The sequence below is a fragment of the Pelobates fuscus genome, chromosome 2 (genome assembly GCF_036172605.1).
Source record: "Pelobates fuscus isolate aPelFus1 chromosome 2, aPelFus1.pri, whole genome shotgun sequence".
Lineage (NCBI taxonomy): Eukaryota > Metazoa > Chordata > Amphibia > Anura > Pelobatidae > Pelobates > Pelobates fuscus.
Genome location: NC_086318.1, coordinates 200,651,276 through 200,678,244, shown reverse-complemented (window position 1 = coordinate 200,678,244; position 26,969 = coordinate 200,651,276). Strand labels below are relative to the sequence as shown.

Here is a 26,969-nt window from a genome sequence, read left to right as displayed (position 1 = left end):
TCAGGAGTAATGTACTGCCGTGTAACTTTGTTCCTTTTTATACACGTTGTAACGATCATAGTTGTCAGGTGTGTGGCCCACGTGTATACACCACGTCACTTTACCTGTCCGTTGATTGGTCAGGAATTATCATTGTACCCTGATTGGTGTCCTTTCCGGACCATGTGACCAGGGGGCGTATCAATAGGTGGAGTGGGGCCCACGTGGGGAATCCGTCAAGTGGAATGGGGGTGGTATGAACACGTCACCAAGTGACGATACCGTCAGTCTTAATAGCCCTCCCACTAGATAGGACGGCGCCTGCGTAGAGGAGATCTGCGTGGAGAGAGAAAGGGGGAGGAGGGACTGTCATGGTTCTGTTACCTTAGTAACAAGGAAAACAATCCCTTACGGTCTCCTACATTCTCAAGGGCATCATAGATGCTCAGTTCGAAACCTCCTCTATATTAGTCTAATACTATTTTGAGGATGTTACCTTCCAAAGAGTATTATGTTCTTATAGATATATAATGTACTGACTTTATTATGAATGTTACATATGTGGAAACTAGAATGTTTCAAAGGGAAAAGGAAAAGGAAAAAATTCTAAATCATGAAGTGAGGCTAGTGGACCTGCTAAAAATGCAGTCAGACTAGAGTCATTTGTCCATATTCAGTAAATAGCAACCTTTATAATTAATGTTGGAGATATGAACCGAGGGTCTGTCTGCCTGTCCTGCCTCACCAGGATCTTGGTACTTAAGGTGACAAGATGAAAGAGATAATCCGTGCAGTAAATTTCAATAACTATATACAATTGTGCCTATTAATTATATACAAGGATTCGGTGGGGATAACTATATATAACAGCTAAAAAGAGAGTAATTATAAAAATGCGGTAAATGAGAAGCCCTCATTGAGACCAGCCGGCGAGAGAGTCTTCAATCTGTAAATCCAGTAGGACTCTCGTTGTCTTAATTTCATATCCCAGTCACCCTTCCTTTGGGTCTGTTGGATAAAATAAAAACATTACATCAAGTTTCAAATGGCTTATTTCCCAGTGCAGCAGCTCTGTGTGTAGTGAAAGGGCCTTTATGACATAACTCAGTGGCTGTGACGTGTGATGTCATCAACAGTGCTAAGTATATAGCAAAGGGGTAATTATGATGTAACTCTCTGACTGTGGTCTATGTGTGATGTCATCAACAGTTAAATCATGTTCATTAAAGACATGGTTGGATTTGCCAGTAGGTCACACCTACAGCAGTCTGTTTATTCAGGACACCTACTCTAGCACCATAAATAGGCATTATTAACCTTTACATATATTTAGCAGCTCCTTATTTAGAACAGTAATTGCAGTGGGTTCTTTGGGGACAGATATTATGCTGATTATGCCTCTGCTGTGCAAGGTTGGCTGCCTGCGGATCTGTGTCTTTAAGAAGCCGCAAGGGACTAGGAAATAAAGTGCAGATCGCAATGCTCTCTCATAAAAAATTAGGGTGTGCAGGGGAGTACAGATCATTTCTACCCCTGCCAGCCCAGGGAAAGACAGAGGCTGGAGCTCCGGGCCCAAGAATCTATAAGTTGCATGATGCTACTGGATCCTAAAGTGCCAGGAATCCCCACATTTCAAGTGGACATGTTGCAAACAAACGTGTCTGATTAAGTCTTTTTCAGGTAAACTGTATAACTAAAGTTAAACGCTGTGTTAGCCACATCACAAGGAAATGTACAGATTAAAATCATATCTATGTTTCTGAGTTTTGCAGTACAATGCACGCAACAATCAATCTGCACAGCTCAATCACTTAAAGATGTTAGATGAGAAGTAATGAGTAACAATTTGCTCTTTTAAGCGGCACGGTCATGCCGAACTTACCTTTCTTTAATAGATTCCTCTTCTCTCCCTCTGTCAGGATCTGTTCTTCATTTGACTCATAACTCTGATTGGTTGTTTGATAGCAACCAATCAGTGTTTTTATGAGTCAAATTACACAGCTTGAGAAAATACCAAAGAACTTTCCCACGCTGTGTAAAATGACACAGAGCACTCTGATTGGTTGGATTTCAAGCCAACCAGAGTGCTGTGACATGTACATTTAGAGATTTACCTGTCAGAGCATGCTGATTGGTTGGCTTAAACCAACCAATTAGAGCGCTATGAGCCTAATTGCAGGGCATGGGAAGGCTTTATAAGCCTTTCCCCGCCCTGCGGAGCTCAGTTTGTGCGGTGCCCTCCATGGGGGAAGAATGAGAATTTTTTTAGCGTTGGTTTTTTTTTCTTCTAAAGTCCAACTGGAATCATGGACTTTTATTTCGCCTTTTTTGGGGCTGAAAAAAAAAGATTTTAGAAAAAAGACAACATCAGGGGTGAGGGGGGTAGGTAGGCTTTTTTTTGGGGGTGGGGGTTGACTAGGGGCTTGGGGACCCCTAGTCACCTGGGGGGGTTTAACATTTTTATTTAGGGCCCCCACCCGACCACAATAGGTCCCCCTTCAGTGTAATAGCCCTCACTCGCACAGCAGGGGTGGGGGCTCAGGAGGGGGGACACAGGCTGCTCACTGTTTATTAAACATGCCCCTGCTCGCGGTATAGAATTTACTAATACTAAGTAATCCAACATAGGTCTTTCAGCCTTTTAGCAGAAAGCTCCCTGATACCGTTGGAATTAGGGAGCTATCTACTAAGCGGCTGCAAGATGCAGCCGCGGCATGAATAGGATCGGAGTTTCATTCATATGAATGAAATTCCAATACGAACAAAGTCCCGAAATGTGTCCTAACATGAATGAACAAACGGTTATCATTCTGTTAGGATGAAATTTGGTAGTTTCGCCGGCGTTCTAAGTGACAGGACGTTCGGGAATACTGACAGGAAGCATCACGAGATCACGGAGGAAAGATCAGAATTGTGAGAAAATTGCTTTGATCACAGGAAACGAAGCACACTTTGCTCCTCCGCTGCTCAAAGCTGGTCAAGTGTAGGAAACCTTTATAAGACAAAGTAGTCCCTACTTTGTCTTATGTTTTAAAGAAAACTAGAGCAGACAGGAAGAAATTAAGAACCGATCCTGACAAAGGGAGAGAAGAGGAATCGATCGGGGAAAGGTAAGTACGGCATGACAGTGCCGCTTTAATAACAACTTATCTTGACATTGCTTAGCGCAATATATAGATGGCATTCTGTTGTCTATATAAAGTATATACAGTTTTAATGTTTTTTAGTTTCTGACTGAAATCTGAATTGCTGATTGCAATAACAACCGAATCTGGTACAATTTAGGATAAGTAAAAACTGACATTCTTTTAAAAAAATCGTATTCCCCTGTTATATTTAATTTGACAAACCAAGGTTTAATAAAATTATGTAGACGCCTATGGCTCAGACCAGGATACAGAGAGAACAGTTTATCTAGCAAAAGATGCAAGCTTTGGGTCACCTATATGTAACTACCAAACTTGGATAGCACAGTGTTCAGACACATTACATATCACACCGTCACATCGTATTAATAAAAGTGGAAATTAGGTTTCTCAGAAAAGGTGGAGGCGGGCCACTGTACAGGAATGGAGATAAGACACAGTCAGCCTATTACACTTACACTGTTCTGAATGTATTGTAACTTTTATTGTCATTTCATAAGGTTCTCTCAAATTCCAGGAGTTGATACTCCTAATAATTATTCTAAAACAAACTAGTTACAGTGTTTGAATGTGTCACAGCCCATTTACAATGCAAGTAATTGGCACCTCTCCATTTGATCATCTTTGCTCATGATTGTAAACATGCAAATATATTGTTTTATTACATACTTCCTTACCCTTCACCAAAAAAAAAACCAAACCTTAAAATAAGTTAGAACCCCAATCTTATAAAGAAATACAAAGAAAAAACAGTATTAAATCAGGGCATGATGCATTTTTTTGTTCACTTCACATTACGGTTCAGAAATGTTGTTCTGGTTTGTCCGACTGCTTTATGGGTTGGTGACAGAATAAAAACTACTGGCAACAGTTCAAGTTTTTTTGCATGTAAATTAAAAATCAAGTGGTAATAGGACCGGCTTTGTTCACAATTTCACTTTTTGTTGCAAAAAATAACTTAATAAGCAAAGTCCCAGCCAATTGCTTGCTTAAATATATCCCCTGTCAAAAAGTCTTCAAACAGTGAGGAGAGGAGTCTGTGTTCAGCACTTCAATCATTGTTCTCAGTGTTGGGAATGTTTCAGAAACCGATGGAAGATTCTTGTATGAGGAAGGCAAACTACAGAATAAAAAACAAAAAAATAAAGACTAAATATAAAAACAAAACAAAAAACATCTTCATCTATTTATACAATCTGGTATTTAACAGAAGCTTGTGATGATATATTATTGTAATCTTAATTCTTTACAACAAAAAACATCTTGTTTATGCATGATATACATTAAGATATTTATTTCAGGAATAGGCCAAATACCATAACCACTACACACATGCTGTGGTGGTTTGGTTATGGTACAGGAGTGGCCTTGTAGGCTCCCAGGGTAAGTAGTCAAACAATTTGACAACTTGCCTGGGGTCTTCTGGGTGCAGGTCAAAGTCTCCGGAAGACCCTGAGCCACAATGCAGGGCTGGTTCACTGGCTGAGAGCATCAGCTGAGCGCATTTAGCCAATGAGCTAACTCCCTGCACTGATGGGCTTAGCTCAATACAGAGGGTTTTTGGCTCTTCTTGACTTGGTGACAGGAGCACAGTGGACCCCAGGAAAGTTGTCACACTGTTTGCAAGCCGTTTGACTACATATCCCTAAGATGATGCAAGCCCACTCAAAGCACCATGACCACTACAGCCCGCTGCAGTGCTTATAATGCTTGGATTGTTCCTTTAATATTCTCTAGGTTAAATTTTGGATCCTATATATCAGCTTTCATAATTGTAATATACTATATATTTACACTTTGGAAAAGAGTATCAAGCTGTAATGTTTACTTTTAGTAAGTTGCCTTTATATCATCTCTCTAAAGGAGCATATTATAGACAAGATCGCTGCAGCCATATCTTGTCAAGATCTCTCTATGATCACAATTTAAAGCAAAATCTCTTTAGAGGCCATGTCCATACTGCTTAAAGCGGCACTGTCATGCCGAATTCCGTTTTTTTTTTAACCCCCCTCCCGCCTCAACTACATCCAATCGACCCCCTAGTCATCCCCAAATGCCCCTATGCCCCCCACATTACCTATTTTTTATTCTTTATTTTCTGCCCCGATCTATATTCAGGGCGCCGCCATCTTTGTGTGGGTAGGTGAAGTCCCTGTGGGACACGTCATCTACCCACACTACACAGACTGTGAGATTCCCGCACATGCCCAGTGAAACATCTGGACATGCGAACGGGAATTTCACCTATTCATTCATTCATCAGACAGACGAATGAATGAATAGAAAAAATCAGACGAACAAACTAACACTGTGTATCAGTGTTCGTTTTTTTTGTTCGGTTTATTACAAGGAGGGAGCTACCGACGTGCAGCTCCCTCCTTGCAATATGTAAAGACAGAAGCGGTGGGGAGCTGTGCTCCCCACCACTTCATAAGCCCCCCAGGTCCCCCCCTCACTCTATGGGGGTCAATATGACCCCCATATAAGCACAAGGGAGATTCAAATCTCCCCAATACCCCTACTCGCTGTATCGCGAGTAGGGGCATGTCCACTAAACAGTGAGCAGCCTGTGGCTGCTCACTGTAAAAAAAAAAAAAAAAAGGGTAATAAGGGGGGGACGGGGGACCTACTGTCCTCCCCCGCCGGCCCCCACCCCTGGACGGCGGGTGGGGGCCATAATGGGAATGAGGGGGGACCTACTGTCCTCCCCTCAGGCCCCCACCCCTGGGCGGCGGGTGGGGGCCATAATAGTAATAAGGGGGGGGGACCTACTGTCCTCCCCTCAGGCCCCCACCCCTGGGCGGCGGGTGGGGGCCATAATAGTAATAAGGGGGGGGGGACCTACTGTCCTCCACCCCCCGGCCCCCACCCCTGGGCGGCGGGTGGGGGCCATAATAGTAATAAGGGGGGGGGGGGGACCTACTGTCCTCCACCCCCCGGCCCCCACCCCTGGGCGGCGGGTGGGGGCCATAATAGTAATAGGGGGGACCTACTGTCCCCCCCCCCGGCCCCCACCCCTGGGCGGCGGGTGGGGGCCATAATAGTAATAAGGGGGGGGGACGGGACCTACTGTCCTCCACCCCCCGGCCCCCACCCCTGGGCGGCGGGTGGGGGCCATAATAGTAATAGGGGGGGGGGACCTACTGTCCCCCCCCCCGGCCCCCACCCCTGGGCGGCGGGTGGGGGCACTAAGTAAATTCCCCCCCCCCATCAAGGTGACTAGGGGTGCCCAAGCCCCTAGTCACCCACCCCCCACCCAAATAAAAAATGCCCCTACCTACCCCCCTCACCCTAAAAAATAGTGAGGGGGGAATAAAATTGCTAACCTGTAAAGTAAAATTAAACTTACCATTCGACGTCTTCTTTTTTCTAAAATCTTCATTTTTCAGCCCCAAAAAAGGCCAAATAAAAAACCATCATAGCCGTCGAACTAAAAATAAAATAAAAAACCCGAGCGCAAAAAAAAAAACCCGACGAAAAAGAAAAAACCCGAGCGCACAAAAAAAATAATCCATCTTCACCCATGGAGGGCTCCGCGCAGACTGAGCTCCGCAGGGCTGGGCAAGGCTTATAAAGCCTTGCCCCGCCCTGCAATTAGCCTAAGAACACTCTGATTGGTGGGTTTAAGCCAATCAGAGTGCTCTTTGTCATTTTACAAGCGTGGGAAAGTTCTTTGGAATTTTCCCACGCTTGTAAAATGACACAGAGCACTGTGATTGGATGGCTTGAAATCCATCCAATCACAGTGCTCTGTGTCATTTTACAAGCGTGGGAAAATTCCAAAGAACTTTCCCACGCTTGTAAAATGACAAAGAGCACTCTGATTGGCTTAAACCCACCAATCAGAGTGTTCTTAGGCTAATTGCAGGGCGGGGCAAGGCTTTATAAGCCTTGCCCAGCCCTGCGGAGCTCAGTCTGCGCGGAGCCCTCCATGGGTGAAGATGGATTATTTTTTTTGTGCGCTCGGGTTTTTTCTTTTTCGTCGGGTTTTTTTTTTTGCGCTCGGGTTTTTTATTTTATTTTTAGTTCGACGGCTATGATGGTTTTTTATTTGGCCTTTTTTGGGGCTGAAAAATGAAGATTTTAGAAAAAAGAAGACGTCGAATGGTAAGTTTAATTTTACTTTACAGGTTAGCAATTTTATTCCCCCCTCACTATTTTTTAGGGTGAGGGGGGTAGGTAGGGGCATTTTTTATTTGGGTGGGGGGTGGGTGACTAGGGGCTTGGGCACCCCTAGTCACCTTGATGGGGGGGGGGGGATTTACTTAGTGCCCCCACCCGCCGCCCAGGGGTGGGGGCCGGGGGGGGCAGTAGGTTCCCCCCCTTATTACTATGATGGCCCCCACCCGCCGGCCAGGGGTGGGGGCCGGGGGGGAGGACAGTAGGTCCCCCCCCCCCTACTACTATTATGGCCCCCACCCGCCGCCCAGGGGTGGGGGCCTGGGAGGGGGAGGACAGTAGGTCCCCCCCCCCCCCTATTACTATTATGGCCCCCACCCGCCGCCCAGGGGTGGGGGCCTGGGGGGGGAGGACAGTAGGTCCCCCCCCCTATTACTATTATGGCCCCCACCCGCCGGCCAGGGGTGGGGGCCGGGGGGGAGGACAGTAGGTCCCCCCCCCCTACTACTATTATGGCCCCCACCCGCCGCCCAGTAGGTCCCCCCCCCCATTACTATTATGGCCCCCACCCGCCGGCCAGGGGTGGGGGCCGGGGGGGAGGACAGTAGGTCCCCCCCCCTACTACTATTATGGCCCCCACCCGCCGCCCAGGGGTGGGGGCCGGGGGGGGGGAGGACAGTAGGTCCCCCCCCCTACTACTATTATGGCCCCCACCCGCCGCCCAGGGGTGGGGGCCGGGGGGGAGGACAGTAGGTCCCCCCCCCCTTTATTAACATTATGGCCCCCACCCGCCGCCCAGGGGTGGGGGCCGGGGGGGGGAGGACAGTAGGTCCCCCCCCCTCATTATCTTTATGGCCCCCACCCACCGCTCAGGGGTGGGGGCCGGGGGGGGGGGGACAATAGGTCTCCCTCCCTTATTTTACTTAACGGCCCCCACCCGTCATTTAGGGGTGGGGGGCAATATTTTTTTTTTTTTTTTTTTCTACAGTGAGCAGCCACAGGCTGCTCACTGCTTACTAGACATGCCCCTACTCGCGGTATAGCGAGTAGGGGCATATTATTTACTAATACCAAGTCATTTTTACTTGGTGTTAGTAAATTTGGCTGAAAGACCAATTTAGGTCTTTCAGCCTTTTAGTAGATAGCTCCCTGATACCGTGGGAATTAGGGAGTTATCTACTAAGCGGCTGCAAGATGCAGCCACAGCACGAATAGGATCGGAGTTTCATTCATTTGAATGAAATTCCGATCCGAACAAAGTACCGAATTGCATCCTAACACCAATGGAGAAACAGTGCTCATTCTGTTAGGATGCAATTCGGCAGTTTTGCCGGCGTTCTGTCTAAGTGACAGGACTTTCGGCAATACTGACAGGAAGCATTGTGGGAACAGGGAGGAAAGCTAGGGATCATGGGAAAATTGCTCTGACCAGCGGAAATGAAGCACACTTTGCTCCTCCGCTGGTCAGAGCTGGTCAAGCGGAGGAATCCTCCATAAGACAGAGTCCCTACTTTGTCTTATGATTTTAAAGAAAACTAAAGAAGACAGGAAGAAATGAATAACAGATCCCGAGAGAGGGTGAGAAGAGGAAGAGATTGAGGAAAGGTAAGTTCGGCATGACAGTGCCGCTTTAATCATTAACTAGCTTTCATGTGGAGCTCCCAGTTTCTCTTTAAACCAGGAACATATCTAACCAATAACACACTTGCAGATGTCCATGATTCTGTTATATTGCATTGATGTACCAGAAAGCATGCCCTACAACTGGATGAATTCCTCAATGTAGAGATTCCTTAAAAAGCTCACTCTAAACACCATAATAATTTCATCCCCTTGGAGTGGCTATGGCACAAACCCTCTTCTCAGTATCTTTTCTTTTTTACAGTGTTTAAGGAAGTGGCAAAAAAGACAAACATGAGCTGGAAGGGAAAAAGAGACAATGTGCTGGGGGAAGAGATACACAGAGGGGCTGGGGGGAGCAGGGCCGGACTGGGAGAAAAATTCGACCCGGGCATTTTTTTATCACAGCGGCCAACTAAGAAGGGGGCGGGGCAGAGGAGGCGTGTTTTGTCATCACCAATGAGAAGCACGCCCCCTCTCAAAGTGAGCATGTTGGTTCAATGCTCTTCCAGGGCAGACCATGCGCAGAGCTCTGCTGAAGAGCTCTAGCATGAGAAAAAAAAGTGTGTGTTTATAACGGATGCAGAGTGTATATAGGGATCTAGTGTGTGTTTGTGTGTAGATGATCCAGAGTTGGGTAAGGGATCTAGTGTGTGTCTGGAATGTAATGTGTTTAGGGGTGCAGTATGTGTGTGAGGGATGCTGTGTGTGTGTATGTGAGAATGCTGTGTATGATAGTGCTGTGTGTGATGTGTGAGAGTGCTGTGTATGATGTGGGTGAGTGCTGTGGGTGAGAGTGCTGTGTGTGAGAGTGCGTTTGGAACTATTGTGTATGTGTGTGTTGGGGGGGTTCTGTGTGTATGTGAGGGGTGCAGTATGTGTGTGTGATGGATGCTGTGTGTGAGGGGTGCTGTGTGTGATGTGGGTGAGAGTGCTGTGTATGATGTGTGTGAGAGTGCTGTGGGTGAGAGTGCTGTGTATGAGAGTGCTGTGGGTGAGAGTGCGGTGTATGATGTGTGTGAGAGTGCTGTGGGTGAGAGTGCTGTGTATGATGTGTGTGAGAGTGCTGTGTGTGAGAGTGCTGTGTATGATGTGTGTGAGAGTGCTGTGTGTGAGAGTGCTGTGTGTGAGAGTGCTGTGTGTGAGAGTGCTGTGTGTGAGAGTGCTGTGTGTGAGAGTGCTGTGTGTGAGAGTGCTGTGTGTGAGAGTGCTGTGTGTGAGAGTGCTGTGGGTGAGAGTGCTGTGGGTGAGAGTGCTGTGGGTGAGAGTGCTGTGGGTGAGAGTGCTGTGGGTGAGAGTGCTGTGGGTGAGAGTGCTGTGGGTGAGAGTGCTGTGGGTGAGAGTGCTGTGGGTGAGAGTGCTGTGGGTGAGAGTGCTGTGGGTGAGAGTGCTGTGTATGATGTGTGTGAGAGTGCTGTGTATGATGTGTGTGAGAGTGCTGTGTATGATGTGTGTGAGAGTGCTGTGTGTGAGGTGTGTGAGAGTGCTGTGTATGATGTGTGTGAGAGTGCTGTGTATGATGTGTGTGAGAGTGCTGTGTATGATGTGTGTGAGAGTGCTGTGTGTGAGGTGTGTGAGAGTGCTGTGTATGATGTGTGTGAGAGTGCTGTGTATGATGTGTGTGAGAGTGCTGTGTGTGCTGTGGGTGAGAGTGCTGTGGGTGAGAGTGCTGTGGGTGAGAGTGCTGTGGGTGAGTGCGCTGTGGGTGAGTGCGCTGTGGGTGAGAGTGCTGTGGGTGAGAGTGCTGTGTATGATGTGGGTGAGAGTGCTGTGTATGATGTGTGTGATGTGTGTGAGAGTGCTGTGTATGATGTGTGTGAGAGTGCTGTGTATGATGTGTGTGATGTGTGTGAGAGTGCTGTGTATGATGTGTGTGAGAGTGCTGTGTATGATGTGTGTGATGTGTGTGAGAGTGCTGTGTATGATGTGTGTGAGAGTGCTGTGTATGATGTGTGTGAGAGTGCTGTGTATGATGTGTGTGAGAGTGCTGTGTATGATGTGTGTGAGAGTGCTGTGTATGATGTGTGTGAGAGTGCTGTGTATGATGTGTGTGAGAGTGCTGTGTATGATGTGTGTGAGAGTGCTGTGTATGATGTGTGTGAGAGTGCTGTGTATGATGTGTGTGAGAGTGCTGTGTGTGCTGTGGGTGAGAGTGCTGTGTGTGCTGTGGGTGAGAGTGCTGTGGGTGAGAGTGCTGTGGGTGAGTGCGCTGTGGGTGAGTGCGCTGTGGGTGAGAGTGCTGTGGGTGAGAGTGCTGTGTATGATGTGGGTGAGAGTGCTGTGTATGATGTGGGTGAGAGTGCTGTGTATGATGTGGGTGAGAGTGCTGTGTATGATGTGTGTGAGAGTGCTGTGTATGATGTGTGTGAGAGTGCTGTGTTATGATGTGTGTGAGAGTGCTGTGTATGATGTGTGTGAGAGTGCTGTGTATGATGTGTATGATGTGTGTGAGAGTGCTGTGTATGATGTGTGTGAGAGTGCTGTGTGTGAGAGTGCTGTGTGTGAGAGTGCTGTGTGTGAGAGTGCTGTGTGTGAGAGTGCTGTGTGTGAGAGTGCTGTGTGTGAGAGTGCTGTGGGTGAGAGTGCTGTGGGTGAGAGTGCTGTGGGTGAGAGTGCTGTGGGTGAGAGTGCTGTGGGTGAGAGTGCTGTGGGTGAGAGTGCTGTGGGTGAGAGTGCTGTGGGTGAGAGTGCTGTGGGTGAGAGTGCTGTGGGTGAGAGTGCTGTGTATGATGTGGGTGAGAGTGCTGTGTATGATGTGGGTGAGAGTGCTGTGTATGATGTGGGTGAGAGTGCTGTGTATGATGTGGGTGAGAGTGCTGTGGGTGAGAGTGCTGTGGGTGAGAGTGCTGAGTGTGATGGGTGTGAGAGTGCTGTGTGTGATGGGTGAGTGCTGTGTATGATGTGGGTGAGAGTGCTGTGTGTGAGAGTGCTGTGTATGATAGTGCTGTATAAATGTTAAAATGGATTTTGTGTGGTGGGGGGGGGGGGGTAAATAAACAAATAATATAACAGGCATTATGTCCCCCCCTCCCTTCTTACCTTTAGCCTGGGAGGGGGGGGTACTGGCACGCTGGTGAGTGGGAGGGGGAGACCAGCGCTCGCACACCATCCCTGGTGGTCCTAGTGGTGAGTGAACTCTAGCCTGTGGGCTAGAGTTCACTCTCGCGAGATCCGGTCGTTGCCATGGCAACGCTCCGGATCTCGCGAGAGAAACCCGGCGGAGCTACAAGTTAGAGCTCCGCCGGGTCCTCTCTCCGGGCAGGCTGGCTCCCTCCCTCCCTCTCTCCCCGCCGGCGGCCGCATATCTATTCAAGTGGGCCGGTGAGGGAGATCTTTGATCTCCCCCACCGGACCGTCATGGAATACAGCAGGGCCAGCACTCTGATAGTGCCGGCCCTGCATAGACCGGCAGGGGAGATCCTGGGACTTTCCCTGCCGGCCTCGGCCCATGGCCACCGCGGCCCACCGCGCATGAAATACATGGCTCTGAGAAGTATTGTCCCCCCCCAGCCACCACCCATGAGTGGCGGGTGGGGGCCCTAAAAGACAATGGGGGGGGACCTATTGTCCCCCTCGGCACCCACCCTTAAGCAGAGGGTGGGGGCCCTAAATAAAAAGGGGGGGGGGAAACCGATTGTCCTCCCCCCGGCCCCACCCATGCGTAACGGGTGGGGGCTAAATGTAAAAATACTCCCCTAGGGGTGACTAGGGGTCCCCTAGCCCCCCCCATACCCAAAAAATATATAAATAAAGCCCTACCTGCCTCCCCCCCCCCCCACCCTAAAAACAGTGAGGGGGAGACAATAAAACTAAATACCTGTAAATAAATTTAAAAAATACTTACCATTTGATTTCTTTTTTTCTAAAACCTTTTTTCAGCCCCCAAAAATGCCAAATAAAAATCCATAATACGGGGGCGGGGCCAGGCGGCCATGCCGGCAGGCTGCAAGTCACTAGGGCTCCTGAGGAAACAAAGTATTTTCGGGTGAATACCCACCTTATCCTGCTTGTACCACCCTGGGGGTCCATGACACAAGGTTCTGGAGTGTCCCGGTGCAGCTGGAGCGCCTGAGATCAGGCGGCTCTGGGTCCCGGCGAGAGACTCTGAGGCTTGGGGACTGAGGCCTAGTTGGGAGGAGAGTGGGGCGGACGGCCGCTGCCACACTTTCTGTCCCGACCGAAGCAAACTACCACTTACCTGGTGCCTTCTTGGTCCCGTTCACCCCCCCCCCCTTTGGACCGGTGGGGGTTATCCCGGTCCTCACCAGGCCCGCTGCCACCTTTACATCTAACCTGGGCGGCTCGATGTCGTGGGTGGACGGCTCCCACGCGGCCTCGCTAAAATGGCCGACAGCGGCGCAGCAACCCCTCTGGCTGAGAAGGAGAACCCTGTGTGGCATACTGGCACGGTGCTCATCAATCACGCAGCCAGAGCTGACACAGTGAGAGTTCCCTGCAGGCTCTCAACCACCCCTGGACCACTCCTGACGGCAGGTAAGAACCAAAGCAGCCTGCAGGTATTACACATACCCTTACCGCAGCGGCAATCTCCTGGAGTGACCGCTGGGTCCCCTCTAACTGAACACACCTCACCAACAACCAGTGAGCCCACGCCACCGACATATATTGGGAGAGCACTCGAAGACCTCATCCCCTTGCACCAACCTCACTGCGATGCTGAGCGCACCAGAGTTCTAAAGCTTGCAAGGCACCACGCCAAAACTCACCCAGCAACCGGGAAGCTTGTAGACGAGGATCGTCGGACAGTGCCCCACAAGGCGGAACGATGGGACTCAGTGGACCTCTTGGGGTACTATACAGGGACTCTCCCCACACCTAGACATGGGCTGTGTTTCCCCTGACTCTTACTTTTCGCTCTGCCGGAGCTGGCGGTCACCCCAGCCCTTTACGCTAAGGCGCACACCGTATGCTGTACCACTAATAGCCTCATCGGTTGTTGCTGTAGCTACAATTATCGATAAGCATGCATGTCCTCTATTTACGTTACAGTTACGTTTGGTTACGTTTCCTACCTATTGACGGAGACAGCCCAATATGAGATGTTCTGCCTGGTGGTACCTTTATTTCTTTAATATTACTCTTGATTACGCTAGAGACCTTTTAAACATGTATGTCAGTATGTAACTCAGAATAAGTCCCTCATCTGTCTTTAACTAGTAACTGACACGTGATGTAACGTTTGATGCAACTACCTTACCTTAAAATATAAAATGTGCTATGCAAAGCCCACGTAACAATGTATGAAAAGCTTAGCCTAGTCCGAGGATCGTCGGACAGCGCCCCACAAGGCGGAACGATGGGACTCAGTGGACCTCTTGGGGTACTATACAGGGACTCTCCCCACACCTAGACATGGGCTGTGTTTCCCCTGACTCTTACTTTTCGCTCTGCCGGAGCTGGCGGTCACCCCAGCCCTTTACGCTAAGGCGCACACCGTATGCTGTACCACTAATAGCCTCATCGGTTGTTGCTGTAGCTACAATTATCGATAAGCATGCATGTCCTCTATTTACGTTACAGTTACGTTTGGTTACGTTTCCTACCTATTGACGGAGACAGCCCAATATGAGATGTTCTGCCTGGTGGTACCTTTATTTCTTTAATATTACTCTTGATTACGCTAGAGACCTTTTAAACATGTATGTCAGTATGTAACTCAGAATAAGTCCCTCATCTGTCTTTAACTAGTAACTGACACGTGATGTAACGTTTGATGCAACTACCTTACCTTAAAATATAAAATGTGCTATGCAAAGCCCACGTAACAATGTATGAAAAGCTTAGCCTAGACCTTGATCCCTAGCCTACTGAATCTATCATAAAAAAAAGACAATGTGCAATGTATATGAAGCCACACTGTTGTTTTCCATTGTTTGTTGCCTTGTTTGCACTAGCTATCGTGGCAGTGCAAATCTGCTTGTTAACTCATGCACAACATAAATAAAGAATTACAAAAAAAAAAAAATCCATAATACCCGTCGAACTTAAAGAATAAATTAAAAACCTGAACGCAAAAAAAAAAAAAAAGTCCACACAGACTGAGCTCAGCAGGGCAGGGAAGGGCTTATAAAGTCTTCCCACATCCTGCAATTTGACTCTGAGTACTCTGATTGGTTGGTTTAAGCCAATCGGTACCAATAGGTAAATTTGAGCCTTGCAAGTTACCACTCAGGCAAGGTTAAAATTTACCTATCAGAGCAATCTTATTGGTTGGCTTGGAATCCAACCAGAGTGCTCAGAGTCATTTTACACAGCATGGGAAAGTTCTTGGGGGCTGGGGGAATGCTTTATTTTATTTTTAATTACCATGAGCAGCCACAGGCTGCTCACTGTTTACTAGACATGCCTCTACTCACAATATAGCGAGTAGGGGCAGATGAATTACTAATACCAAGTAATATTTACTTAGTATTAGTAAAGTTGGCTGAAAAAACAGTATTGGTCTTTCAGCCTTTTGGTAGATAGCTCCCTAATACCGTGGGAATTAGGGAGGTATCTACTAAGCAGCTGCAAGATGCAGCCGCAACACGGATCGGATCGGAATTTTATTCATTAGAATGAAATTTCGAACCAACCCAAAAGTACCGATTGTCGTCCTAACATGAATGAACAATCTGTTCTCAGTAGTGAAATGGGGAAACGCGAGATCACGGAGCAAATGTGAGAATTGTGGGAAAATTTCTCTGACCACAGGAAATGGAGCACACTTTGCTCCTCCGCTAGTCATAGTTGGCCAAGTGTAGGAAATATACATAAGACAAAATAGTCCCTACTTTGTCTTATGTTTTAAAGAAAACAAGAGCAGATAGGAAGAAAAGAAGAACAGGTCTTCAGAGAGGAAGATAAGCGTAAGCGATTAGGAAAAGGTAAGTTCTGCATGACAGTGCCGCTTTAACAACTGCCAATATTCTATTCTTTCACATCATGATTTTGGTATCGCTAATGGGTGTCACCCTGCTCAGCTGTCTTACACCACTTGCAGCTGTCTCACTGACGCTGACACTGGTAAAGTGACAGCATCAGTTTGTGTCGGAGGGGGTGTGGGAAATATACTAAATTGTGCTACAGGATTACACTATCAATACGGAATTTACTTTGAATTCCTGCCAGTTCCTACTATAGTGGAAAACTCTTTGATGTTAAAGAGGGAACAATTTCCAATGGCGATCAGTTTGTACTTACCTTTTAAAATTCATCCAGCTTTTTGCACTCTTTGTAAAAGCCTCTGCTCCGGGTGCAGTCATTGCCTCAAAATCAACCAGCTGTAAGGATAAAACAATACATGATGCACATAAATACATTTAAAGGATTAAGCATGAATATTTGTGATACTGCATAAGAAAAGACCACATATTCTCGCAACCATTAACGGATTCACTCTTATTTATTTTCACAGACAAATGGCCATAGAAACCAGAAAAGCTCATTAGATGTATTACACCTTGTAATTTAGTATTCCTTAGTATAGCGGCAGTATAAAAGGGATGTTCTACTTTCAGGTGGCCTCTGTAATAACATATGCACATTTGGCAAACCCTCCCCCTTCATACCTTAAAGGGACACTACAATCACCGGAACAACTTTAGCTTAATGAAACAGTTTTGCTATATAACTCATGCCCCTGCAGTCTCATTGCTCAATTCTCTGCCATTTAGGAGTTAAATCACTGTTTATGCATCCCTAGTCACACCTCCCTGCATGTCTCTTACTTAGGCTGGCCAAACTCAAATTTGGAAGCAAAAAAAAAAAAAAAAACAACAAAAAGCACATGCACAGTAGCGTGATCGAAATCCCGGTGGAATGCAAATGCTGTCTGTGCATGTGTTCTACCTCTGTGCGCAGACTCCCCTGCCTGAACATAGGTGTGCATCCCGGGACCTCCTTCAATTGCTCCCTGCAGCTCAAGTGTCCATTTCAGAAATAAAACGGAGCTGCCCAGACTGCTCTGTAATTTCGCTTCAGTTCTCCACCCAAGGAACTATTAGCCTATTCCTCTAAGTAACAGCCACACGTGGGACAAGAACTGAGTGCTGCTAAGCAAATGCCATTAATTAAGGTATGAAGGGGAGTGTTTTCCAAATAATTTACATATTTTATTACAGAGGCTTCTCGTCCATCTAATAGCAGAACATCCCCCCTGTCCTGCCCCTATATGCCGGGAGAAATAATGTACGATTCAATAGCATGCCTAATAACACTTACAGTGCATATTTCAACAATTCCAGTGTACAGTTTAGACTATTCAGTGCTCCTTAGTTAAATTATGATCTAGGGTTAAATGAACCATGGTTCATGCTTCAGGTAAATTGACTGGCAGCCATTAAACAGTGTGACTTTATATATGGTACTTACAGCTGTAGAATTCACAGCAGAAAATAGGCTATTTAATTTCAGGGAAAGCACAACTCCATCTAGTGTATGGTTGTGGTAATGCAACATCTAGGCTTGTTTAGAGTTTTGTTCTGACTAGAGGCTATTTTGTCTTATTTATGCCAGATAGGTCAATTTACAGGGTAATTTGGGTCAAACTTATTATATTTACTGATTAAAGGAACATTATAGGGTCAGGAACACTAACATGTATTCCTGACCCTATAGTGTTTAATCCACCATTTAGGTGGTTTGACCCCATAACCTTCCTTAGAAAAGGTGAAAACTCACCTTATTGCCAGCACCCCGCAGGTCTGCCGAAGCTGGCCCCACCCCGATCCACCTCATTGGTGACATCAGAGTTGCCGATTTTTAGCCAATCCAATGCTTTCCCATAGGAAGAGCATTGGATTGGCTGAAATCAGCAAGGAGGCAGGGCAAAGTGCAATTTTAGCCAATCAGCATCTCCTCATAGCGATGCATTGAATCAATGCATCTCTCTCTGAGGAAAATTCAGCGTCCCCATGCAGAGCGTGAAGACGCTAAACGGAAGTGCTGCCTACTGTGCAGCACTGCCCCAGGAAGCACTTCCAGTGGCCTTCTGAAAAGGCAGTGTTTGCATTAAAATGCATGAAGGCAATAATTATACTCACCATGACAACTACATTATGCTGTAGTTGTTCTGGTGACTATAGTGTCCCTTTAAGGTTTTAAACATAACATCACCAAGCCAGGAAAGAATGGGTAAACACCATCATAACATCACCGAGTAAGGAAATAAAAAGCATAAACACAAGTTTCAGATTTATCTTTAATGAGTGATATTTTTTCTGGCTAAAGATAAAAGAACACTTCCTATTTAAACATCTTGTAGTATTATTAAAATGTTATTTTTTTGGTATGGTATGGTAGGGTATGAACATAGAAACATAGACAGTGCATTCAGAGAATGGGATATTTCTGTATCCTGAATGCTATAAAATTATAGGACTTTTATAGACCAGTTTTACAAAACCTTTTATTGCAATAAAGTGAATACCAACATAGTTTTTCTGATCTCTGATCACTGTAAACAATTTAGACCTTATGTATAAAGAAAAGTAATGGTGAGATGTTCAATTTCTTACCTTGCCCTTGGGAATTTTCCCAGTCACCTCTTTACCACTAGCCATCAAAGCTCCCATTATTACAGAATATGCTGCAACACTAGAAAATGCATTATAAGAGAATTAAAATCAGCCATGTATGTCTTAAGGAATGGTCAGGATAATTGCAAGTATATAAATTCAGATGCATATACAGTCTTTATCGATATCCCTGCTTGGTGTGCTGCAGTCCAAGAATTAAGCCAGAGGTAGTACTAAATACATAAAGCTCTCCTTTGCAGACACGGTCATCTGCCTTCTTCATATCCTAACAATACTCCAGTAGCCTGCATCACTATTGTACTCTTGCACATGCAAAACATATTGTAAACAGATACCTGTTAAATTGACAAAACATGACAACAGAAGCCACAGTCAGGTCTTGTCAACTGCAGGCTTGATCTACTTTGTCTTATATCTTTTGAAAGTGTTGGAATTTCAGTGAAATTTGAACATGGGCTGTAGGTGCTGTGTCCTGCATCATCACTATTAAAAGGTTTACCAACAGTTTAATAGAGATTCTAGGTCATAGCAGCGTGAAGCCTAGCCTCCAATGGTGAAATGAAGGAGGGCGAGCTAAACTTTCACACCAAAGATTAGAGCAGTGATTGGCTGAAAGTGCTTTTGATAATGAAGAATATGACAAGTCTCAGCATATAACAGAAATGGTCCCAGATATCAGCTCTAACAATATTGTGAAAATATCCAAACAGATGCATCCAGCTGTTTGCGACTAATACTAAAAAGAACACTAGAGTGTGTGAAATTACATTTGACGGCAATCTTACTTTCTATGCTTATTGAAATACCAAATACCAAGAATATGCAGTTATCAGTTACCCAGTCTTAATGGGCTAATCCCACAGTGATAAACAATGTTTTGAGTCAATCACTTCATGACCTTTCTTTCAAAGCTGTAAATAAATAAATAATAAAAAAATACACCAGCGGCAACGATACATTATGATAAAAATAATATGTTTATTAACAGAGTATACTGACCTGGATCCTCTAGAGAGAGGCATTAGATTGTAGAAATAATACACCAATGACAGAATCAGCTCACACACAACATCTGCTTCCTGAAGAATAGAAAGAAATCAATGATCATATTAGTAGAAAGTCTGAGGTTGCACACAACATGCAGTGAAACAATTAATTGGCAATGTAGTTAAAGTATCCAACTGTTTTAACTTAGCAGAACATGCTGATTATCTTAAGGACATTGTTACTTTCTGAAATAGTTTGTTAGAAGACTAAATCTACATTAATTCCAGTGCTTATCTGGAGATAGTGTGGCCATATAAGTACCATTGGCCACACACTGTTAAAATCAATAAATTAATAACTTTTTCACCATAGAACAAAGAACAATAGAGAACTCACTCCCAGTTCTGAGGATAGGGCTAGCACTTTTCCTTTAGTAGTAAGATCCTTATACAATGCTTCAATCTCCGCATGGTACAATTGTGTTCGATCCTCTGTTGTTTGTGTCTCTACAGAAAACAGGATGTTGCCAACTCTGAAAAATACAGAACATTCATATTTTGCAAAGTTGAATCTAATTTTCCAAAATGGATACTTTAAAGAAAAGAAAAAAAAGAAAAAGTAAAAAAAATAATAAAAAAAATTACCCCAAAACGTATTTTGAGAAAGAAGATACATTGTTTGCATCTGTTGAGCACTAAAATAACTAACACAATATGTTCTGATAATGGATGTTTATTAAATCACTCTCACACTGTCTATTTGTAAAGAAACTTTCAAAAAGGAACACCATGGGCACCAACATAATTTAACCCCTTAAGGACACATGACATGTGTGACATGTCATTTTCCCCTTTTATTCCAGAAGTTTGGTCCTTAAGGGGTTAAAGGACAATAGTCACTTCAAAACTTTTTTTTTTTTTTAATATAATTCTTTCATCAAGTTTAAAAGTAAATAGATTTTGTAATGAAGTATATGATGAGTGAAAGAAAAACTCATAAAACAGAGCAAAATCATAAATGTCAAACCACCTGATACAACGCAGAAAAGGGGCTTGGTGAATAACCAGGGCATAACCCTAAATACAAAATAGAGGAAAAAATTAGAGTTGGTCTCAGAATGAACTGGGATCAAAGCTCAAAAATGTTACCACCTTATATATAGATATATTGACGTATATAGACAAGAAAAACAATAAAAAAAAGAAGAGAAAAAATCCACTACAAAAAAACCCTTAAATAAATACAAAATCGTGATATGTGTAGACAGTGTGAATTATAGTGATTTAAAAGAGAGAACCAAAAAATCTCAGCGCTTATATATTGGTATTGAGACTTAAAGAAAATGTTAGGGGTTGGTATATATCGCCCACCCAGAGTATAAGTATGAATTAGAAGAAGTTTGAGTTTCTGGTAGGGGTATCAAATGTATTCGAAATAAGTTAGACCAAAATTAATAACTTAGATAGTCGCCAGAGAAATTAATTGGAGCAATCAAAGATACTTGCAGCCACTTAATAGAGAGCTGTATTTAGATACTTAGTAGTAAACAGAGTGGGTAACGGTGAGTAGTCTTAGATTCTAGATATTCTAGGTGGGTACTTGTGGAATGTGGTGATTAACGGCAAGTACTCATATAAATCAGATAGTCACCTTAAAGCCCAAAATGCATACATCCACAATTAGAGTACCTAAAAAGCAATCACACTACCAACCATACGAACAAGTGTTTACAGCTAGATCTAGTCTCCTACAGGTTGGAAATGAGCATAAGTGGGTAATGGAGGGGAAACTACACATAGATCAAATGGTTTGCTTCAATCTATATAGTTACTAGTATCAAAATTAAAGCTTAAATAGCTGTAGATTCTATCTTCCACCCTCCTTACTGCTTCCCTTTAAGGTCTTAGATTTCTAAGTTCTATAGTTGAAAGCTACATTAGAGATTTAACAAAATATGCAATATACCAGTATGTGTACAAAACCCAGTGCAGATAATAAATGAATTAATACCACTGTATATTCAGATATAGCAGGATAATACCCAAAACATAAAATACAACATAGTGTAAAAAAAAAAAAACACTTTTAAAAAAACAGAAAACAACCTCCTTTACCTCATATTCCACTAATAGGAATTAAAAAATTCACCAAATTATCACATGTCAGTCTACTAATGTCATATACTTCCTCTGTTGCCCGTGTGGTCTCAAATATATTGGTATGACCACTAGGGCATTCAAAACCAGAATTGCGGAACATATTGTCAATATCCAGAGGGGGTATATGAAGCATAGTGTCTCCGCACATTTTGTTGAAAAGCACAGTGGTGATGCAACATTGTTGTCATACATGGCTATTTTTAAAAGACACAAAAATTGGAGAGGGGAAGACAATACAAAAGAGCTGGCTAAAGTAGAGCGTAAATGGATTTTTGATGTTAACACGTCATCTCCTAACAGATTGAATCTTAACTTTGAATTTGTCAATTTTTTATAGTGAATATATTTTTATAACAAGTATACTTTTTTAATAAGTACATGTTTCTTTAATGATAATATTTGTTTTTTTGGTAGATAAGTTTTTTTTCCCCTTGTAATTGCCTATCTCTTCCTTTATACCAGCTCTTGAATCTTTAGGTATATGCATGAAAGGACATGGTCTTTTAACCCCTTAAGGACCAAACTTCTGGAATAAAAGGGAATCATGACGTCAGGTACGTCATGTGTCCTTAAGGGGTTAATTATATATTGAAAGATATAGTTATAATGTACCCATGTCCTAATACTTAGATATTACTCTTTTACATAATATGTCTATATCCTGTTCTCTACAGATTCTTAATTTGAGGAGTATTCTTTTATCTTGTTTTATAATTCTTAACCTCCCTCTTTTCAAATGAGATCACTTAGATCTAAGATTGCCCATAGATTGCCCACACTTTGTTCTTACTACAAACGGACTACCTCAGTCTCTCTGGCTCGGGAGAGACTGAGATATAAGCGGACTTATCTGCAAGAGTATGAACAGCCGGATCTACATACAGGGGATTGCGTTCCAGCAATCAAAAAACTATTCACAGATGTTTGAGGAAGTGGCAACATTTAAAAGAGGGACGAGAGGACTTTGAAAACAGCACTTGAAGAAGGCTGATCGCCAAAACGCGTCTGCTATCATAGGTTTTATCCTTTGTTATTTAACATTTATTTGTGGGTGACTTATTATAGGGGTGAGTGGATCTCTGGTTGTGTTACCTCAGGGGTTCTCAACCCAGTCCTCAGGACCCCTTACCAGTCCAGGATTTGGGGATTACCTGGGTGTGTCTAAGGTGTTTAGAAAAAGGGAAAAAAACACCTAAGGTGACTCTAAGGTGTTTTTTTTTTTTCTAAACACCTTAGACACACCCAGGTAATCCCTAAACCCTGGACTGGTAGGGGGTCCTTGAGGACAAGGTTGAGAACCCATGTGTTACCCGATTGTGTCTTATTCTGGGATCCACCCCATAGCACCCTTTTAAAAAATATATACTTTTTTCTATAAGTAAAAAAAAAAAAAAGGTGAGAATTGTGGGAAAATCGAGCGGACTTTTCTCCTCCCCTGGGTCAAAGCCGGGCAAGCGTAGGAAAAATAGACAAGACAAAATAGTCCCTGTCTTGTGTTTTAAAGAAAACTAGAGCAGATAGAAAGAAATGAAGAACAGATCCTGAGAGAGGGAGAGAAGAGGAAGCGATTGGGTAAAGGTAATTTCAGCATGAGAGTGCTGCTTTAATGCTACAACATAAACATTGCAGTTTCTCTTAAATGTTTTACATTGAAGAATAAGGGAACAGGGACACTGCACCCAGATTACTTCAATGAGCTTAAGTAGTGTGGGTGCCTATAGTGTCCTTTTAATTTTTTTTATAGGACAGTGATGGTTACACGTGGCATTATATATTTGAGAATTATATGTATTTTCTACTTTTCTTAGTAAGCAATGAGGGAAACAAGTTTCCCAACATCTGGATTGCTGAGGTGAACGGTCACCGCTAGAGGGCTTGGGTCTCTTATTTTCCCCTCTATTAGTTTTTTCTATCTGCGTATCCTGTGCCGATTACAGCGATATGGAGGAGGAGAGTTCCCCGCCCGGCGCTGGAAAAAGAGGTAAATTTAACCCCTTCCTCCCCCTAGAGCCCGGTGGGAGAGGGAGCCAGAGGGTGGGGGCACCCTCAGGTCACTATAGTGCCAGGAAAAAGAGTATGTTTTCCTGGCACTATAGTGGTCCTTTAATTTGACCATCTCCCCTGTCGATTCTTCTATAACTGCAGCACTAACATTCATTGCATACTGCTTTCACACTGCGGGTCATGAGGTATAAAATACTCAATGCCTTTTTTTAAGGCTATTGTATTGGGTACAGGCTCTCTCACAGCTTTCTCCGAGGACTTGTACAGCTGCGGTGCAATCACTAAAAACCATTGCTTAAACTTGACCACCATCTCATACATGCAACTTCTATTATCTTGTGCATCAAAATATATATATTTTTTTTCATGAATGTAATTACAATGCTCAGGTCTGCCCCAAGCGGTATCGCCTTCAGCAGAAGGATAACAGCTACAGTACAAAGGGTTTGTGGGATTTGTTCAGCGCTCTTTGTATACAAAGTGGAGAGCCAATGTTTGTTGAGATAATGAAATAGACAAGACAGACACATATGCCTCACTGTTCAAGGTGAAAAAGCAGATAAATATATTTTTCCTTCTAATTTCTCATTCTTTTTACACACTACAGGTGGGACACCGGTCTAACCAATCAGTGTCCTATTCTTAGAAATGCTGTAATAGTGCATTGGGCATGCCTTACAGATTTACACTTGTGCAGTTGGAGAGTATCTACAACTTGCAACATCCTGAGAGGGCGAGAAAAGAGGGAGTCTGATCAGTGTGATTCATACAGAGCAGGATTCTGTGACCGGTTTCTCTCTCATGATGTAACACAATGAAGCCCTGTTTCTGTCATTAATTGACTTGTCTGAAACTGAGATAAAAGAATAAGGGGGTTGCAGAGGCTGAAGAAAGTCCCCTAGCTGAGATGTGTGCTCAATGTACTCAGATCAAGTTAACAGTACGTTTATACAGGTTTATTACACTCTTCAACATTTTTCTTGCTTTATTTTGGTTTTTATATTTGTTTAAACGTGTTTTCTTGCTGGCTTAGAATTGTCAAGTGATGCACGTTCCTTTAACAAGCCTTCATTAAGAAATCCAATTTTCTAGAATTGCCAAGTTATAGTTAAGACACATTTGGTAATATCTTGTGTATACAAAAAGTAACAAGACTCATGACTATTTAAATGGTGAAATAGTTTCTTTATGATAATTGAATGCACTGAAATGTTAAACAGTTTGGTCAGTGGTTGAACTTTAGAAAAGGTGCGAAAAAAATGTAATACAAAAAACAAAATGTAAAGGACCACTATAGGCACCCAGACCACTTCAACTCAATGAAGTGGTCTGGGTGGCAGGTCCCTCTAGTTTTAACCCTGCAGCTGAAAACATCACTGAGGGTTAATCCAACCTCTAGTGGCTGTCTCCCTGACAGCCACTACAGGCCGCTTCCGCCATTCTCAGTGTGAAAATCGCATTGAACTCACGTTAGACACCCATAGGAAAGCATTGAGTAATGCTTTCCTATGGGCGGTTTGATTGCGCATGCGCATTCGGCTCCACTCGGGAGCGGACATCGGCAGGGGAAGGAGGAGCCCAGCGCTGGATTAAGGTAAGTGGTTGAAGGGGTTTTAACCCCTTCAGCCCAGCGAGAAGGGGACTCAGAGGGAGCGGGGGACCTAATAACCCTATAATGCCAGGAAAACGGGTTTGTTTTCTTGGCACTATAGGATCCCTTTAAATGTTACTTAAGTAATCAACCATCAATTGTTGGTAGAACCACATTTTTATGTTTACAACATTTTGAGAGTGAAATTGGTGTTAATTATCTACATTTTGCATACCCAGTTCCTGCTGATGAAAGATAGAGTTTGTCTCTTATTTACAGTTATAATGCCTTTGTAATATTGTAAAGTGCTGCCACAATATGCTGGCTTTATAAGAATAATGATAACACCTTCATAAAAGAATAGTTTTCTTTAAAGGGATACCTCCCATCTCCCACCTCCCTCGCGCGCCCCCTGGTAAATAAAGGCGTTAAACCCCCTATATTTATTTACCTGATCCCAGTGCTGTCCTGCGACAAGTGGGCTCTAATGTGCATGCCCGGCAAATTCCACGCGCATTAGACCTCCCCATAGGAAAGCATTGAATCAATGCTTTCCTATGGGGAATAATCTGACACCCACTAGAGGGTGACTTAGCGCTGCAATGTAAACTTTGCAGTTTCTCTGGAACTGCAATGTTTAATATTGCAGCACCAAGGGTAATAGGGACACTGCACCCAGACCACTTCAATGAGCTGAAGTGGTCTGGGTGTCTACAGTGTCCCTTTAAGATATTCACAGTTTTAGTCTTGTAGAACATACAGTGCCTATGGGTTAAGGCAGGGCTTGACAAATTTGCTTGGAATCTAGGAGCCAGCTAAAAAAGTCTGGAGCCAGGTTTTTCAAGATCAAAAATACAATTCTTAAAAGGGATAATATAGTCACCAGAACCACTACAGCTTAATATAGTTGATCTGAAGTCTATAGCCTGTCACTGCACGCTTTTCCATGTAAACACTTTTTTTTAGACAAATGGCAATGTTTACATTGCTGCCTAGTAACCTCTAGTGGCAGTCACTCAGACGGCCTTTAGAGGTGCTTCTTGGGTCAGTGTTGCACAATGTGCAGCACCTACATTCAGCGCCTCCACACACTTTGCATGAAGGCGCTTAATGCTCCCCATAGGGGTGCAACTAATTCAATGCATCTCTATGAGGAGATGTTGATTGGCACAGCGTGGTGGTTTGCAGCACATGGACAAAAGTCTCCTAGAGCTTTGCTATAAGTGGGAAGCGTGGGAAACATGGGATTGGCAGAGATTGTCAGAATTGATGAGTTTAGCCATGTAGGTTGTGCCAGACACACACACACACACACACACACCCAGACACTCAGACAGACAGACTGACTGACACCCATACAGACTGCAACACTCACTGACACAGCAACACACACACACACTCACAGATACTACAACACTCACATTTTCACATTCACTCACAAAGTATAATTTTTTTAATTTAAATGTGTCCACCCAGCCCCCCTAACTTTTAGGAGAGCTGGAGTGGATACTGGGGGTCCAGTGGTGCAGCGCTGACCATCTTCCTGCTCAGAGCTTGCGTGCTTTTTAGTATGACGGACCAGATTGATATAATATTCCGGCTCCCGGCATCACTGCAGGATGCGCAAGGCAGCAGAGCAGAGAAATTAAAGCTCCCTCACCGCCTCCACACTTCGTGATCTAACCACCTTCGCTCTCCTTGAGGGGATTTTGATAGCACACCTGGCTGCCTGCCTTCGCTCTCCATGAGAAGCCTGCAATCCCGCCTCTGATCTCAGGAGATTTGTGAGTTCTTTTTCACTTCGGGGGCGGAATGGACTCACAAA

The 26,969-nt window shown here is 44.3% G+C and overlaps 2 protein-coding genes across 3 annotated transcripts in view; both read right to left on the bottom strand.

The window, feature by feature from the left end:
* The window catches only part of FAM89A (family with sequence similarity 89 member A), a 533,463-nt gene that overhangs the window by 283,173 nt on the left and 223,321 nt on the right, over nucleotides 1–26,969 (bottom strand). The window lies entirely within an intron of this gene.
* The window catches only part of TTC13 (tetratricopeptide repeat domain 13), a 101,708-nt gene continuing 78,332 nt past the window's right edge, over nucleotides 3,594–26,969 (bottom strand). For both annotated transcript variants that reach the window (XM_063443098.1, XM_063443099.1), the window contains exons 19-23: nucleotides 19,787–19,922; nucleotides 19,403–19,482; nucleotides 18,383–18,461; nucleotides 16,068–16,147; nucleotides 3,594–4,245 (exon numbers count right to left, since the gene is read on the bottom strand). In XM_063443098.1, the coding sequence (XP_063299168.1) occupies nucleotides 4,131–4,245; nucleotides 16,068–16,147; nucleotides 18,383–18,461; nucleotides 19,403–19,482; nucleotides 19,787–19,922 (490 nt within the window). In that variant the 3' untranslated portion in view covers nucleotides 3,594–4,130. The remainder of the gene's footprint in view (nucleotides 4,246–16,067; nucleotides 16,148–18,382; nucleotides 18,462–19,402; nucleotides 19,483–19,786; nucleotides 19,923–26,969) is intronic.